At 47.6% G+C, this 16,242-nt stretch overlaps 2 protein-coding genes across 2 annotated transcripts; both read right to left on the bottom strand.

Annotated features, from left to right (window-relative positions):
• Positions 1-446: 446 nt before the first annotated feature.
• Positions 447-6,767, bottom strand: LOC136758284 (MAM and LDL-receptor class A domain-containing protein 1). Its single transcript, XM_066712532.1, has 9 exons — positions 6,605-6,767; positions 3,557-3,607; positions 3,019-3,318; positions 2,717-2,842; positions 2,372-2,508; positions 1,483-2,041; positions 1,181-1,306; positions 698-834; positions 447-595 (listed from the first exon to the last, which is right to left on the bottom strand). The coding sequence occupies exons 1-9, from the start codon at positions 6,663-6,665 to the stop codon at positions 503-505; spliced, it is 1,590 nt and encodes a 529-aa protein (XP_066568629.1). The 5' UTR covers positions 6,666-6,767; the 3' UTR covers positions 447-502.
• Positions 6,768-11,350: 4,583 nt separating this feature from the next.
• Positions 11,351-14,870, bottom strand: LOC136759264 (dual specificity protein phosphatase 2). Its single transcript, XM_066714182.1, has 4 exons — positions 14,131-14,870; positions 12,937-13,055; positions 12,484-12,703; positions 11,351-12,381 (listed from the first exon to the last, which is right to left on the bottom strand). The coding sequence occupies exons 1-4, from the start codon at positions 14,522-14,524 to the stop codon at positions 12,167-12,169; spliced, it is 948 nt and encodes a 315-aa protein (XP_066570279.1). The 5' UTR covers positions 14,525-14,870; the 3' UTR covers positions 11,351-12,166.
• Positions 14,871-16,242: the final 1,372 nt, after the last annotated feature.

The raw sequence follows: 16,242 nt of genomic DNA on the forward strand, positions 1-16,242 counted from the left end.
CTCCTCAAGTCAGTGCTGGCTGTCCCACCCTCCTGTCCTGGGTTCAACCCACATGGTCCCCACCTGCATGCTTTCACACCCCAAAGCAGGACCCATCTGGGGCTGCAACCCCCCTACCCATGTTGCAGCTCTGCCTCGGTTATAAGCAACAGCTGACCTGAACACCCAGATGGATCAGTCTAGAATAGTCCTGTGGCATTTCCATTGGGTGGGGGTACCAAGTTTGTTCTCACATTGAGCACTCAGCCACTCCATCGGACTTCAGTCAAGCTTAAGGTGCCCTTTACAGCGGACCACTTAAGATGGAGATCTAATGGAGCAACGAAGGAGCCATGAGAAGACTAATCCCTCCCTCCCCCAGATTCAAATGAGCCTTCCCAACAGGTTGGCACTGACAATGTGCATCTCTCACCCAACACCTTCCAAAAGGAGAAGCACACAGGTGGTTTAGGTTATGAAAAGGTTTATTGGTTCCTGCAGGTTCACACACATCCTACACAGCTCACTGTCCCCCACAGCGGCCCCTCAGAACCATGAGCTCATCCAGGGCTGCGTCACCACAGGGCTGCTCCCCCAGCAGTCCTTCCAGCACCAGCTTAGGGGGGGAACAAAGAAAGAGCAGGTCATTTCAAGTAATTAGCGGACTGAATACTGCAAAGCTCCCAGTCACAGTCCATGCCCTCTCGCCCACACTAACCTGGAAGCTCCTGTCCGGATCCACAAACAGCGGCACCTCTGCTCTGGCCCACACCCGGGCAATGGAGCCCTGCCTCTCCCACAACCTGTACCGGAGCTCAGGTGTGTCCGAGAACAGCACATACACACTGAGGGAGTCTGTGGGGGGTGGGAAAGAGGAGAGGACATTTGGAAACTACACAGCCCACAATACTGCATACAAGAACTGAAGTGTACTTGTAGAGGGAAATGCAGTTCCCAATGAAAAATAAAACCGAGTAGAGAACACTTAATTGCAATAATGTACAATACACATTTAAAAGGACAGGATCTGCCACAGACAGGGGTCCACAGACCAGTGTGGGACCACCCATCCTGAAGTACCTCACAGCTAATCCAGCTACGGCACAGAAATGTGCAGCTCTGACTGGACCGGCCACAGGCTGCAGTTTTAACCCCACTGTAAAAGACTGCGGTCATGTAGGCCGGAGCCCGCCAGACTTACCCACTCCCTGGCCCAGCAGGCTGTACCAGAAGCGCAAGCACACCGAGCCACTGAGTGGGGGGCTCACCAGCACTGCCCGGTCACCTGTCTTCCTGGGGGAGATCGCTTCAATGTACAGGTACTGTCCTGAGATGGGGGTGGAGAGAGGTAGTTAGAAGATCAGTTCCCAAACCCCCACCCTACAAAGTTCTGGGGGAGACGCAGCAACACCAGCACAGCCCACTCTAGGCACCTGCAGGGTTTGAGACAAAACCCAAAGCAGGGATGGAAACCCAGCCCACCACCCCAGGGCAGTCCCGTACCTCCCAGGTTTCTGCAGCCAGCCCCGCTCTCGCGCACTCCTGCCGTCAGCTCCCTCTCCCGGTGCAGGCGCCAGTCGAAGTCATCACCCTGGAACTGGGTCCAGCCGCATAGCGAGGACTCAAAGCTGCAGTACAGCAGCACAGAGCCAGGGGGAGCAGAGGTGGCATTGCCCAGTCTGGCAGTGGTTAGCAGGTGGGTGGCAAGGTTGGCAGTGACTGAAGCAGTGCCATTTTCAGAGGCAGGGAAGTTACCCCCATTGGCAGTCATGGAAGGGGCACTTGTAGCAATGTAAACCTCACTGGCAATCATAGAAGGGGTAGGAAAGTTACCCCCATTGGCAGTCGTGGAAGGAGCAGTGGTAATGTAAACCTCACTGGCGATCATAGAAGCGGTAGGGAAGTTACCCCTGTTGGCAGTAGAAGGAGCAAGGGTAGTGATGTCAGTCTGTGTGGTGGCTCCAGACTGTAACACACTGGCACAGGGCTGGCCCCAAATCTCCAGGTCATCCAGTGCAGCATTGCCACAGCAACCATTGCCAATGGTACCTATAAACACCACCTGAAAAGATGGCATTTGTTCATTTACACCCAGACTTGGAGATCACTGTGTCCCCCACAGCCCAGCACTCTGCTATAGAGCTGCCACATGTGGAAGCAAGGAGTCAGTGGGACACTCCCCCAGTTGGCCAACAGCCTTTCAAAATGGACACCAGCTCCAACACCCAAGACTACCACCACCACAAACCATAGCAATGCACCAAGACTAGTAGGCTGGACAGAGCTGGGGGGGCTTCTGCAGATAAACAGGGAGTCTATTAGAGTCACTTTGGATCAACAGACCAGACAGAAGCAATGGAAGAGCTGGGCAGGCAGACGGCCCATCACTCACCTGGTATCTCTGTGCCCCGGTGACTGCCAGATCCAGAGTCTCCAGGTACCACTGCCGGGTCTCCTTGCCACCGTCAGACCAGACCAGCTGCCTGCCCAGAGAGCTCTCCGAGTACACCAGGTACACTGACAGGGAGTCTGAGAGGGAGAGAAGATGGACATCAGGGTTCCAGTTAGATCATAGAGTACCTCCAGTAGGGAATTAAAGGCAGGAGGCACATGAGAACCCAAGTCAGACACTTGTTCACCAATAAGTTGAATTGCAATAGAGGACAACAGGTAAGGATTTGGATGCCATGTGTACCTGGAGCAAGGCAGCCACCCCACCCTCTCTCAGCTCACTCACCCACTCCAGCCCCGAACACACTGTACCAGAAGGACAGGCAGGCTGCGCCAGTCAGCTCCCAGCTGCGCAGCTCTGCAGTGTAGCCCTGGTTGTGCTGGTACGAGGACTCCATGTACAGGTACTGCCCTGTGAGTGACAGTGACCATGAGAACTGGAGGAAGAAGGTCCCAGGACAATGGTTTACAAGCAGAGAAACTTAGAAATCAATTTCTATTAACCAACTATACTGGACTACCTCCACCACACCACCAAAATACCAGCATGACCCCACAGTGGCAGTCCAGCCCAGTGCTAGTCCGTACCTGCTTTGTTGCGGCAGGCATCCTCCCCGCTGACTGCCGCACCCTCGAAGGCATCCAGCCTTTCGCGGTGCAGCAGCCAGTCAAAGCGGTCCGTCCCTGACTGAGTCCAGGCACACAGGTCCATCTCAAAGCCACAGAAGAGGCTGTTCAAGGTCGCCTGGAGGCGGTCATGGGTGTGCCCATGGTGGTCACTCACGGAGGCAGAGGTGGACTGGAGCTCAGAAGCAGTGGATTGCAGCTCAGTCGGATTCGAGGCCCTCCCAGGCCCTGGAGACTGGGCAGTCGTAGTGAAGGGGCTACCTATGGGCCAATTCACCAGGGAGTAAGTGCGAGTCTGCTCAGCTGTCACTGGGATACTCTGTCTCCAGCACACCAGTAGAGGAAGTCATGGTAGAGTTGAGGGAGAGATGGCTACAGTAGTATTAGAGGAAAGCCCATGCCCTGTCCCCCAGTGCTAGGGCACATGCAGCATGCACACAGGAAGGGGGTTAGGTTAGAGTAGAACAAAGTGGGAAAGGATAAAGAAACCGATACTTACCTCCACTGAACCGGGCCCTCCTGGAGCCTCCATTCACAGGCAGGGCAGTCACTAGGGGGATGGGGGGGCAAGAAAGAGGAGAATTGCATTGTGTACAAACATGAAGGGGGAATTGCTCAATTAAATTTCAGCAGTCTGGTTATTGATGCAGAAGCTGTGTCCAGTAATGTAGCACAGAGCTCAGGAGTGTGTGCCCTCCCACACCACCCTTAAAAAGCACCCTTAACCACTTTAGCTCCAGATGAAAAAAGTAAAACCTTTCCCCAGGTACCCAATTTAAAAAATGATAATGTTTAAACATGAAATTGCTTTAAAATGTAAATATGGGGGGAAAAAAAAAAACTAAATGCATTTTCCATTAACCCTTTACGCTCCTGTGTACTACATATCCATGTTTAGTAAAAAGAGTTTTCTTCAAGTGAAGAAACCCTATGCAAATGCCATATAAATAGCTTTTTAGTTAATTATACTTTATAAATGATTTTTTGTAATAAAAAAAAAATCACAGTAAAGTTAAAATAAACCACTGAAATAAAATAGGCAATACATTGGAACCAGTGGCGAATTTGTGGGGAGGTGGGCATGGCAATTAAAACTAGATTTAGAAGTTTCTGGAAACTTCATCTGTATTGTAAAACTGCCATTTTAAGACCATTTAAAAAGGAGTATCCAATGAACATAAGCAGTTCAGCATGTTACATATTTTAAACTGTAGCTTTAAAGCAACTTGATTTCTCATTCTTCCACAGAAGAGCTCATTACAGGAAGGTCAAAGGTCATCATACATGGTTTCCTACGTGATCCATAGTAAGGATGAGCCTTACTGCACTCTAAGGTGTTAGGAGCCAGTTCTCAGTTTGACCTTAAGGAGAGGTCAAAGGTCACAATGGAGGACATTTTCAAACAGACCACATACGAGTTCTATATCAAATCATTAGCCCATCTACATTCTTTAGGGCAATATAAGCAGTTGTAGGCATTGACTACTAAGGAGAGGTCAAAGGTCAAAATGAAGATGCTTGGACTGTTTTAGAAGTGAACATACGATGTTCATTAAAAACCGGAAGTCAGAACCTCAACGCCAAGCTCAAAAAAAAAAAAAAAAAAGTTTTTTTTAAATACTCAGTGAATTTTACCTTGAAGGAAAGTTCAAAGATCAAATTCAGGGGCATATTTTGAAACCCCATGCATGGTTTCCTATACATGTTCCATATAGACCAAAAGGCCTATTTCCTCTCTGTGAGGCATTATAGGAGGTAAAAGTAAAAAGCAAGATTTTTTTACATTTTCAAATAGACCACTTATGGTTTCCTATACATGTCCAATACTAAATGGAACCATCTTCAATCAGAAAGCAATTAGGCAAAACAATTGACCTTTGAACCCTGAAGGAAAGGTCAAAGTTCAAACACATTTGGGCCCCTATGACATGATTCATGGTGACTTTGCAAGCTGTAACCCTGAAATGCATGAAAATCTGACCTTGAAGGAAAGGTCAGAAGTCAACTTGAAGGTCATGCACAGATAAAGCCCATATGGTTTCCTATACATGTTCTATGCTCAATAGTAACATGACAGATAAAAGCATCCTTAAAAGTAGTAATGAGATGTTCAGTATCCGAGGACACGTTCTAACATTGCCAACCTGCCGTATCTGGCCCAGAGAAGGTCAACGGTCAGAAGTAATGACATGATCAGAAAGAAGATCTAGGATTTCCTATTAGTGTTCAATTGTAAATTGTGCAAAACGTAACCTATCAATATTTATTAGCTGTTAAGTTTTGGGGTCATAGAGGGCCTCAGGAGAATATGGATGACCAATCAGTACCAAAAGTAGTAGCAACCATTTTCAGAAATAGTACAAAAAATGGACACCGTGTCATTTAGATAGCTGAAGAACTGTAGGAGATGAGTTTACTTTAAGTGGTCGGAAACGAGAATAAGAAAGCTGGAAAAATAAAGAAACAGAGTAATAAGATCTGCATTTTTCAATGCAGATAAAAAAATAAAAATAAAAACCACAGACCGAGCTCCCCGCTTGAGATTCGCACCCCCCCCCCCCCCCCCCGAGGGTTATGTCACGTGTAATGTACTCACATACCCAGGGGCGTCACAAGGGGGTAGGCATCCTAAGCAATTGCCTGGGGCCCCAGGCTGAGGGGGGGCCACCCCAAATGGGAACCCCCCCGCTCTCACGGAAGAAAACTCTGCCGCACACCCAACCCCCCCCACAGCTTCACCATCAGGAATTTATTTTGCTTGGGGCCCCCACATACCCTAGAATCGCCTCTACACATACCATACCAATTATGAGTGCAACTGGAATGATCATTCAGGGGTTAAGACTACTCAAAACATACTTGCACTCCACTATGAGTGAAGGCTTTATGGTCTAGCGCACCTGTATAAAGACCTCAAACTAGTGCGTGTTGATTTTATGGATGAATTCGGGCGTCACAACAGGAGACTTGCAGTCACCTAGAAACTCCTACATCAGCGGCGGAACTGCCGATTTCCAATGAAGACGCACATTTCTAGCAGGCGCAGGAATCCAGAGTTGTGCATCATCACCCGTTCAATTTCAGAGCTCCACCGAAATGGATCGGATTGGCAAGCACCAGAAACCGCTATTGTTTGTCTGCATAATGTCGGCTGATGTGCGATTCATTTATTTTTTCCACTGGATGTGTGCCATAGTAATACTGGTTGTGAAGCAAAGATACGTTTGAGTCAAAATCTGCCTGATCCCTCCGCGAATTCCTGGCTAGGCCACGGACTGAAACACTATAACAAAGAACAGTAATCGGCCAAAACTCAACCACCATCAAAACCTGTGCCATCTGTTGAAATATTCAATACAACAAGCTTGGAAGGGTGGTTACAAAATGTCCTACAGGGCTTTGCGCAGCACTGTGATGGTCTGGTTGGCGCAAACGCTGCTTCATTGCCTTATGTTCAGAAAACAGTGCTGCATACATCGTCACAGCAGCTTTTAGTATAGCTTTCATCAAGAAAACTAAAAACCTAAAAAGTACAACTCGAACTCACCGCTCTGGAGGCACAGCGCCGACAGCAGGAGCTCCGCCATCCCCATTGCGCGCAGCGACATAAAGGAGGAAAAAGAAGCCGGTTTTTGTGTACTCGATCGTACTTCTCCAATCTTAAAATATCACAACCCAAAACATCTAGAGTGCCTTCCCACTGGGCCATTTTAGAGAGCTCAGCCTGCCGCCCACCTGAGTGCAGCCCCTGTAATTAAACCGTTAATTAGTTAATTAGCTCATTGGCTTGCCGACTGATCCTGATGTCCCACTGCATTTTCTTTCTTAACTAGTGTTGATTTATTGTATGACTTTTTTTTCTCAATTTTGTCTTTCATTGTTAATTTTTTGAGAGCCTGCAAATGAGAGTACTTTATGTAGCTACACACAGGGAATATTAAAATATCCAGAATAATTAGATTAATTGTAGTAGTACACAGTATAGATCCTAAATGCAGCAATATAACCAATACTAACGATGATTGTTATTAACATTAGTGTCCGTTCTGATGGGTCTCTTGGGACACAGTCCATTTTAAACTGGACTGCGCTCAATCTACAGACGTTGACTTCCTTTTGATTTTGTATTTTTTCCTTGATTTTTGGGGTTCTACCATGGGTTGGCTAAATGGTTATTTTTTTGTCCGGTTTAGTTGTGTGGCCTACTTTGTTGTGCTGTAGCCTACAGACAAAGTTAATACAAGTCCAGTTATGAACGACATGGATAAAAGATTTGTAGCTGTGTTTTAGTCGTTAAAAATACATTCATCCTCAATTATTTTGTGTCTATATTTCACATACAGTGCCTGTGAGCAGGAGGAGAACACTGGCATTTGTTCTCCTACTTGAAAGACTACAGAGGGGCAGAGGGAGAAGGAGGCAGTATTGGGTGCCTCCTCTCAACCATCGAAGGAGACAACAAGGAGATTGTTATCATCTTGTGGCTGAACTGAAGCTGGACAGCCAACGCCATCATCAGTACTTTAGGATGAGTGCAGAGCAGATGGATGAACTTCTGTGCCTCATTGGCCCTGACCTGACCAGACAATCGACACATTACAGAGCTGCCATAGAACCCAAGCAGAGACTGGCTGTTGGATTGAGTTTAGATTGAAATGTCATACACAAGAAATCACTGACCACAAGCTCAAAAAACATTTTAATATACAAAATTCTAACACAAATAGCTTTTTTCTCTTTGTTTTTTTACCTACACATATATTAAATAACCATTCCACCATTTAAAACAGCAAAAGTACAAATAAGAGGCATTTTTAAAACAAATTAACACTTTCACATTTTTAAAACAGGTAACCATTTACAATTGAGCTGTGCGGCTTCGACGCGGCGTCCCTCACAAATAGACAAGACGCGTATCTGCTGGGCCGCTTCTGATGGAGTCGCAGGCATTGACTGGTGACCGCGATCAGCGCTGGCAGCCGCAACGCGCCGCACAAGTGGCCCGTGTAATCCAGGGGTTAGCCTGCCCATATTTGCATGCTATTTTAATACAAATTAGACAAGTTAAATTGGTCATATACAAGAGTTAATCAGGTTGGCATTATATTTGAATACATTTTATTTAGGAGTGATTTCACCTTTTCAGTGATCACAGATTTGATTGACATAGAACCCGGTATTGGCCATTTCTGACAGTTTAATTCTGGCATAGGTTTTGATGTTGCTGGTGTTCTCACAGATGCACAAGCCTTGTTCTGGGTTCAGTACAGCTGTGCAACTCAATTGGCTCGAGTAATGCAGTGATAACCGCTCACAGCATGAGCTCATTATGGGGGATCATGTAATCCCTCTGTGGGCTCGGTGTTGGAGCTCATTACAATGTCTCCAAAATCTAGAACAGTGTACAAACCCACCCTGCAAAGGGGATGGTTGACCTGCAGTATCCATTGGCAAGGCAGGTCTGCAGGAAGCCCACAATTCCAAGCATGCTTTCACTCAGAACCAGAACCCAGGCTGGGGTGACAGTAGCTTATAACCCAGGCAGAGCTGCAACAGCTGACCTAAACAGCCAGATGCCACAGGACTATTCTAGACTGATCCATTTAGACTAATTGGGGGGGTGCCAGGTTTGTTTAAACAGGAGCTCAGTCACTCCATCTCAGTACAGTCAAGCTTAATGTGCCCTTTACAGCCAACTGCTGAAGATGGAGACCTAGTTGGAGCATTTAAGGAGCCAAGACTAATCCCTCCCTCCCCCAGATTCAGCCTTACCAACAGGCCAAGATAGACAACATGCACCACGAATACCTTCCAAAAGGAGAAGCACACAGGTGGCTAAGGTTGTAAAAACATGTATTGGATCCTGGAGGTTCACACACATCCTGCACAGCTCATGCCCCCCCACAACCATGAGCTCATCCAGGGCCGCGTCACCACAGGGCTGCTCCCCCAGCAGTCCTTCCAGCACCAGCTTAGGGGGGCACAAAGAAAGCAGGTTAGTTCAACAGGTTTGCCATAGGAGGAGTGGAATTGTGACAGGGGGCTGATGCACACATTTAGGTTTTAAGAGCAAGTCAGTCTGCACCAACTCCCCCCCCCCTCCCTAACAGGTAGAGGAATCCAAGCAGGGTTCGATGCAGTATCCATACAGTCCACTTGGGATTAACTTCATTGAGAATGTACAATTCACAATTAAAGGACAGGATCTGCCACAGACAGGGGTCCACAGACCAGTGTGGGACCACCCGTCCTGAAGTACCTCACAGCTAATCCAGCTACAGCACAGAAAGATGTGCAGCTCTGACTGGACCGGTCAGCTTGTGTGCCCTTTACAGCCAGGGGCTCACAAGTGTGGAAGAAAAACAATCTTCAATCAGGTTGGAACGTTAGTTGCAATGCCTTTAATACACGCAGCGTGGAGAGGAACAGTGAATCAAGAAGATCCCAAAGTCGCTCTGCTTTCATTTAAAAGTCAGAGGCTTTTATACACAAAAAACCAAGATCTGGTTACAATCACAGAGTCATTATTATATTATCTTAGAGAGTTAGCTAAGCAGAATATACACTCACCAAAAGGATTATTAGGAACACCTGTTCAGTTTCTCATTAATGCAATTATCTAACCAACCAATCACATGGCAGTTGCTTCAATGCATTTAGGGGTGTGGTCCTGGTCAAGACAATCTCCTGAACTCCAAACTGAATGTCTGAATGGGAAAGAAAGGTGATTTAAGCAATTTTGAGCGTGGCATGGTTGTTGGTGCCAGACGGGCCGGTCTGAGTATTTCACAATCTGCTCAGTTACTGGGATTTTCACGCACAACCATTTCTAGGGTTTACAAAGAATGGTGTGAAAAGGGAAAAACATCCAGTATGCGGCAGTCCTGTGGGCGAAAATGCCTTGTTGATGCTAGAGGTCAGAGGAGAATGGGCCGACTGATTCAAGCTGATAGAAGAGCAACTTTGACTGAAATAACCACTCGTTACAACCAAGGTATGCAGCAAAGCATTTGTGAAGCCACAACACGTACAACCTTCAGGCGGATGGGCTACAACAGCAGAAGACCCCACCGGGTACCACTCATCTCCACTACAAATAGGAAAAAGAGGCTACAATTTGCACAAGCTCACCAAAATTGGACAGTTGAAGACTGGAAAAATGTTGCCTGGTCTGATGAGTCTCGATTTCTGTTGAGACATTCAGATGGTAGAGTCAGTATTTGGCGTAAACAGAATGAGAACATGGATCCATCATGCCTTGTTACCACTGTGCAGGCTGCTGGTGGTGGTGTAATGGTGTGGGGGATGTTTTCTTGGCACACTTTAGGCCCCTTAGTGCCAATTGGGCATCGTTTAAATGCCACGGCCTACCTGAGCATTGTTTCTCACCATGTCCATCCCTTTATGACCACCATGTACCCATCCTCTGATGGCTACTTCCAGCAGGATAATGCACCATGTCACAAAGGTCGAATCATTTCAAATTGGTTTCTTGAACATGACAATGAGTTCACTGTACTAAACTGGCCCCCACAGTCACCAGATCTCAACCCAATAGAGCTTCTTTGGGATGTGGTGGAACGGGAGCTTCGTGCCCTGGATGTGCATCCCACAAATCTCCATCAACTGCAAGATGCTACCCTATCAATATGGGCCAACATTTCTAAAGAATGCTTTCAGCACCTTGTTGAATCAATGCCACGTAGAATGAAGGCAGTTCTGAAGGCGAAAGGGGGTCAAACACAGTATTAGTATGGTGTTCCTAATAATCCTTTAGGTGAGTGTATATACAAGTGAATTAAGCTTTTCAAAAATAGCACAGATTTGATTGATACAGAAATGGTATTGGCTATTTCTGACACGTTTCGATTCTGGACGCCGTTTTCTAACATTGTCGCTGGTGTTTTCTCAGAGATGCGCCAGCCTTGTTGCGGGTTCAGCACAGCACAGCACCTCTCAGCTGTGCGACTCACTGGCTCAATGTATGAGCTCATTGCCGTGATGTAATCCCTCTCTGGGCTCAGTGTATGAGCTCTTTACAGTGATGCAATCCCTCTGAAATGAGTACAGTGTACTAAACGTCCACACCAGGGGACCAGTGTTTTGGCATAGTGGTTTTGTCACCCTGCTGGGAGGCTGTGGGCATCAGCGCGCTGGAGATGTGTCCAAGAGATGGCAGTTGAATCCGAGCAGGGCCCCCAACCACACGCACTATAGGGTGTTGTGTAGACTGTAATGGGGTGTAAAGTAGTGAGGTCTGGTATACAGTCCTGGATACATAATAAATGGAGCCTTTATTTCATATTAAAACATTTTAATAAGTATAAAATATACAAATTTACAGTTAAAACATGATTGCATTTCAAAATAAAGTGCAGTGCAATGCAAGAGTGGCTGCAGTGACGTGAACACATTCACACACCTAACAGAGCAAAACCAAACAATTAAAATCAGGAAATAAATACATATGTACAATTTAAAAAAACAAACTGAATAAAAAAAGTCACTCTCCACAAAAATGGAGGACATGGCATGCTCCTCTTCCATACTTGAGTACAAACATGGCTGGGATGCATTGGAAAACCACTAGAAGATTCAAGTGTGCAGAAGTCAGTCAGTCCACCGAAGTTAAGTGCATAGAATAAAGTCTTATTGCATCTGGCATTAGAACACCGGGGTCTTGGGATTTCACCCACATTGCGTAGTACTGTATTGAACTATAATTGCTTAATGGAGCACTTTATTGGACAAAAATTGCTTATTTGGATTATTATATATATATATATATATATATATACACACACACAATATATATATATTGACAACTACTTAAGTGCCGTTTCAGGGTTGGCATTTATCTGTGAAGCTGAGTTGAGCACAGCGGCAACACAAACACCAAATCTGAAGTTTTAAGGCTCTTGATTCACAGTCAAAAATAAAATCAGGTGTGTGTAGGCTGTGGAACAGACCACATTACAGGAGCTCTATTAATGCCTCACTGGCTCAGGTAGGAACCCAGTACAAGAGTTTAGTGTTACTGTTGGGGACAGAGTGTGGAGGTTCAGAAACTGGCAGTCAGCCCCTCGCAGCGGTCTCTGAATGCTCTCTCTCAGTGGCACAGCCCCTGGGTCTCGAGCTGCAGCAGCTGGCCCATGAAGGCGAGGTTGGGGGCCACGGCGGCGCGGCGCTGCCTCACGAAGGCCAGGGCCTCGGCCAGGGGCAGCCGCCTGGACTCCATCAGGTAGGCCAGACAGACCGCGGCCGAGCGAGACACGCCCGCCTGGCAGTGCACCAGCACCCTGCCGCCACGCTCCCGCACAGAGTCTGAAACACAGAGAGCACGGGTCAGGGCATGGGCACACAGACGCCTTTTAAACAAGCACGCTCTCTCTCTCTCCCCCCATCCCCATCCCTCCAGGGCCTCACCGATGAAGCGGATGGCATGAGGCAGGGTGGGGGTGAGGTCGGTGGCCAGGCTGTCCTCCAGGCGCAGGGTGCGGTAGTCCAGTCGCCCCTCGAACACGTTGGGACAGCGCGACGACACGTTCAGCACCGCCGTGATGCCCCGCCCCGCCAGCCCCTCCCACTGCGACGCGTCACGAGCGCTGCCCAGGAACAGGAAGGGGAGGAGCTCCACTGGGCCGTCCTGTCAATCAAAATGCAGGGCAACTCATTAATAATAGTAATAGTGCTGTTCTTGCAATCTGTAGAACTGCTGCAGCTACTGCTGTTATAAGTATTATCATTGCTAGAGCCATCACTACTATCTCTACTACTATTGCCACTACAACTCCTACTTTCAGTTGCTTGTTACTACTGTTGTTGCTGTTACTACTAGAGCCATTCATTTTGCTCTTGCTCCTGTAGCTGTTGTGTCACCTGCTCATACAGCGGGGGCGTCTCCTCAGTCCAGACGGTTTCGGGGTCTCTGTTCCCACACAGGCCCGGGGACTTCACACAGAGCTGCGGCCACAGCGAGAAGAAGCCCTCGAAGCCACCTGCGCCAGAGAATAAAACACACGTTATGTTACTACAGAAAAAGGCTTTGCTTGTGGCCTCCAACCTGGTCCCACTCTGTGAGTACAGTAATGCAACAGCCTGTGCAGTGAGTAGGCTGTGCCTGGGCCGGTACCTCACAGTAACCTCACATGGGGTGACAAGACAGAGGAACAAAGCAAAACAAAATCGAAAGTGGTTCAGATCAACATTTCAGAAGGAAAACAAAACAGAAACGAGGCTGAAGAATAAGCTGCCACCCACAGCGGTAAACGGTGCATCAGATGTTCCTCAAATTCAATTGATTTACTGAAGAAATGATAAAGAAGTTGAATCCCACGGGTCTGCGATACAAATGCTTTAGCGCGTCGTTGTCGAACTGAAATTAATCATGTTAATGATGATGATGATGATGATAATAATAATAATAATAATAATAAAATACGAAGTCTCTATATAAACAAAATGTGTATGGGCTACCTAAAACGGACAATATGAAGGTTTTCCAATTAAAATGTAATGCATACGTAAATTAATTGAATTAATGAATATTGTAGGACATTTCTGTGCCGCTGCTGGGCGGGTTTGTTGGCGTCACGAGTGAAACTGTCACAAACACGACAGGCATTACTGTTATTATTATTATTATTTTCATTACTACACGCTTTCTCCCCACAGTATTATAACAATTGGAGTATAGCTATAGGGCAGTAGCTACTTCTCACACTGTAGTATTTCAAGTGTCAGCCGGTATTATTATTATTATTAGTAGTAGTAGTAATAATATAACATTAATATGTTGTATTAGTATCTGTGTAGTATATTATCATTATCACCATTGTTATTATTATTATTTAGTAGTAGTAATAATATAACATTAAAATGTTCTATTAGTATCTGTGTAGTATATTATAATGATCACTATTGTTATTATTATTATTAGTAGTAGTAGTAATAATATAACATTAATATGTTGTATTAGTACCTGTGTTTAGTATATTATAATGATCACTGTTGTTATTATTCAGTAGTAGTAGCAGTAATAATATAACATTCATATTCTCTATTAGTACCCACCTCGCAGGAAGCAGACGCGCGTCTCTCCGGGGCCCAGCTCTGCGCTCAGGGCGCTGAGGAGCATCCTGCCCAGACTCTCCGCTCTCAGCTCGGCCAGGCAGCGGCTCCCCTCGTCCAGCACCACCAGGGTGGCCAGCCGGCCCGACCGCAGCAGGGTCAGCAGCGCCCGGTCCGGCACCAGCCACTGCAGGCTGACCGCCGAGCCCTTGGAGCGGCGCCTCAGCATGGAGTTCCAGTTGACGTTGCGGGAGTCGCAGACGTGGACCCGGGAATAGGAGAGGAAGGGCCGGCAGTCCAGGACCAAGCTGCCCCCGGAGGAGGACCCGTCTCCCGGGCTCTGCAGCGTCGCCGCCAGCTCGCCGGCCCCGATCTCCAGCACGTCGGTCATCCCCATGGCTCGGACTGCGCAGGTGCGTGTAAAGTAATAGTAGTGCAAGGGTAATAAAAAGCAGCCCGCTTGGAAGAGAGACAGAAACTTTTGTAACTCTTGTTTTTGGTAGATTTTATAATTAAGTTCAAAGATATTTCCTTTATTGTATAGTTTTCGTTTTGTTTGAATACTAATATGATGTGTGAAATAATGTAGCTGTTGACAGGAGCTGCCGGATGGGATGCGCTGAGCTCAGCTCTGGCTCGGGGGGGCGGGTCTCGCCTTATAAGCGGGCCGCCCACAAGCCCCGCCCCTTTTTCCACAAAAGGAACGAACGTCACCGACGGAACTTCCAAATCAGGCGAGCAGCTGCCTGCGCCGGGACCCATATATGGATAACGACGTCTGCCCCCCCCTCTGCACCGCAGCTCTGGGGATGCCCCCCCCCATGATGCCGTCCCTCCCCCGGCCCGGCCGCGCCAACGCCGCTGTGTTATAGAGAACTGTTACACTGTACTACATCACTGACTCACCCGAGCTGCAGGCACGCTTTAGATTTCACATCAAATAAACACTGCAGCCGGGAGAGGGGTGACTTCTCTCGCTCTGCAAAATACTCTGTTCCAAGAAAGGAGAGAGAGAGTCAAACTATTCAACTTTTCTTACATTTTCATGTAGCTCTACAGGGGGCTCTTCTGAGCGAAGCTATGGTCTCACTTTATTCCCTAATCGAACCCCATCTCTAGACTGCATTACTCAGATTTTTTTCCCCTCCTACACCCCTCTTCATCATCCATTCTCCTCCCCCACCACTCTGTCGGTCTGTCTGTCTGAGCTCAGTCAAAACAACCAAGTAAGGATGAAAATCTAAGCCTTCTTCCTCCAGCCACCCCCATAGACACACACACACAAGTGGCACACTCGCTCACACGCATACACACACACTCACTTTCTCACTGACACGTCTGCTCACTCACACACTGACTCTCTCTCTCTGTAGGTGTGTTTAGGTCATATATCATCTTTCTGTATCTCCTTCTTCCCCACAGTCTGCCACCTCTCGCTCTGCCAGCTCCCTCCCTCTCTCCACAATTCTCTCTCCCCAACTTTCACCTCTTCTCACCCCACCCCCCCTTCTCTTTCGGATTACCCCCAATCTGTTCCTGTCCTCCTCTCTCTCTCTCTTATTCTTAAATCTGAGTTTGTGCCATGGCCCCCCTCTCTCCCACTCCATTCACCCTCAGTTTTCCACTTGCTGCCCCCCTCTCGACCCACCTCCCCCTCTAATCTCTCTCTCTCTCTCATTCTGGTGTCAGTAATACAGGAAGTGGTTGCGTCTCTTCCTGTACCACAGGTGGTGTGGGTGTTCGGCGCGTCGTTTCTGTCACCACAGGCAGACGCTGGCGGCAGGTCGTGACTCACAGAACGATTCCCTTCGCCCCCCACCCACCCCCCACTATCTCTCTCACACTTCCATAACACTTTGTTTCGGTCTCCTCCACTCTCTCTCGTGCCCCCCTACCTCCCCATTTCCTTCACTCCCTCCCTCTCTTTCCCCCTCCTCCTCCCTCGCTGCCTCTGCCTCTCAGTGAATGCCGTGCTCTGATCTGGGCTGAGTAAGAGGATGACAGAGGATGACAGCGACTGCGACAGAATAATCCCACAAAAATCCCAACAACATAATCTCCCAAAATCACCCATGGATTGAACCTTCCAACCATCCCCCCGCCACCCCCAGACTA

The sequence above is a fragment of the Amia ocellicauda genome, chromosome 9 (genome assembly GCF_036373705.1).
Source record: "Amia ocellicauda isolate fAmiCal2 chromosome 9, fAmiCal2.hap1, whole genome shotgun sequence".
Lineage (NCBI taxonomy): Eukaryota > Metazoa > Chordata > Actinopteri > Amiiformes > Amiidae > Amia > Amia ocellicauda.

Coding starts and splice junctions, on each gene's coding strand:
- LOC136758284 (XM_066712532.1), bottom strand. CDS start 6,665: ATGTCGCTGCGCGCAATGGGGATGGCGGAGCTCCTGCTGTCGGCGCTG. Junction 3,608..6,604: donor GGCGCTGTGCCTCCAGAGCG/GTGAGTTCGAGT, acceptor CCATCCCCCTAG/TGACTGCCCTGCCTGTGAAT. Junction 1,307..1,482: donor TGGCTGCAGAAACCTGGGAG/GTACGGGACTGC, acceptor CCCCCATCTCAG/GACAGTACCTGTACATTGAA.
- LOC136759264 (XM_066714182.1), bottom strand. CDS start 14,524: ATGGGGATGACCGACGTGCTGGAGATCGGGGCCGGCGAGCTGGCGGCG. Junction 13,056..14,130: donor GCGCGTCTGCTTCCTGCGAG/GTGGGTACTAAT, acceptor TCTCTGGCGCAG/GTGGCTTCGAGGGCTTCTTC. Junction 12,382..12,483: donor TCATGCCATCCGCTTCATCG/GTGAGGCCCTGG, acceptor TCTGTGTTTCAG/ACTCTGTGCGGGAGCGTGGC.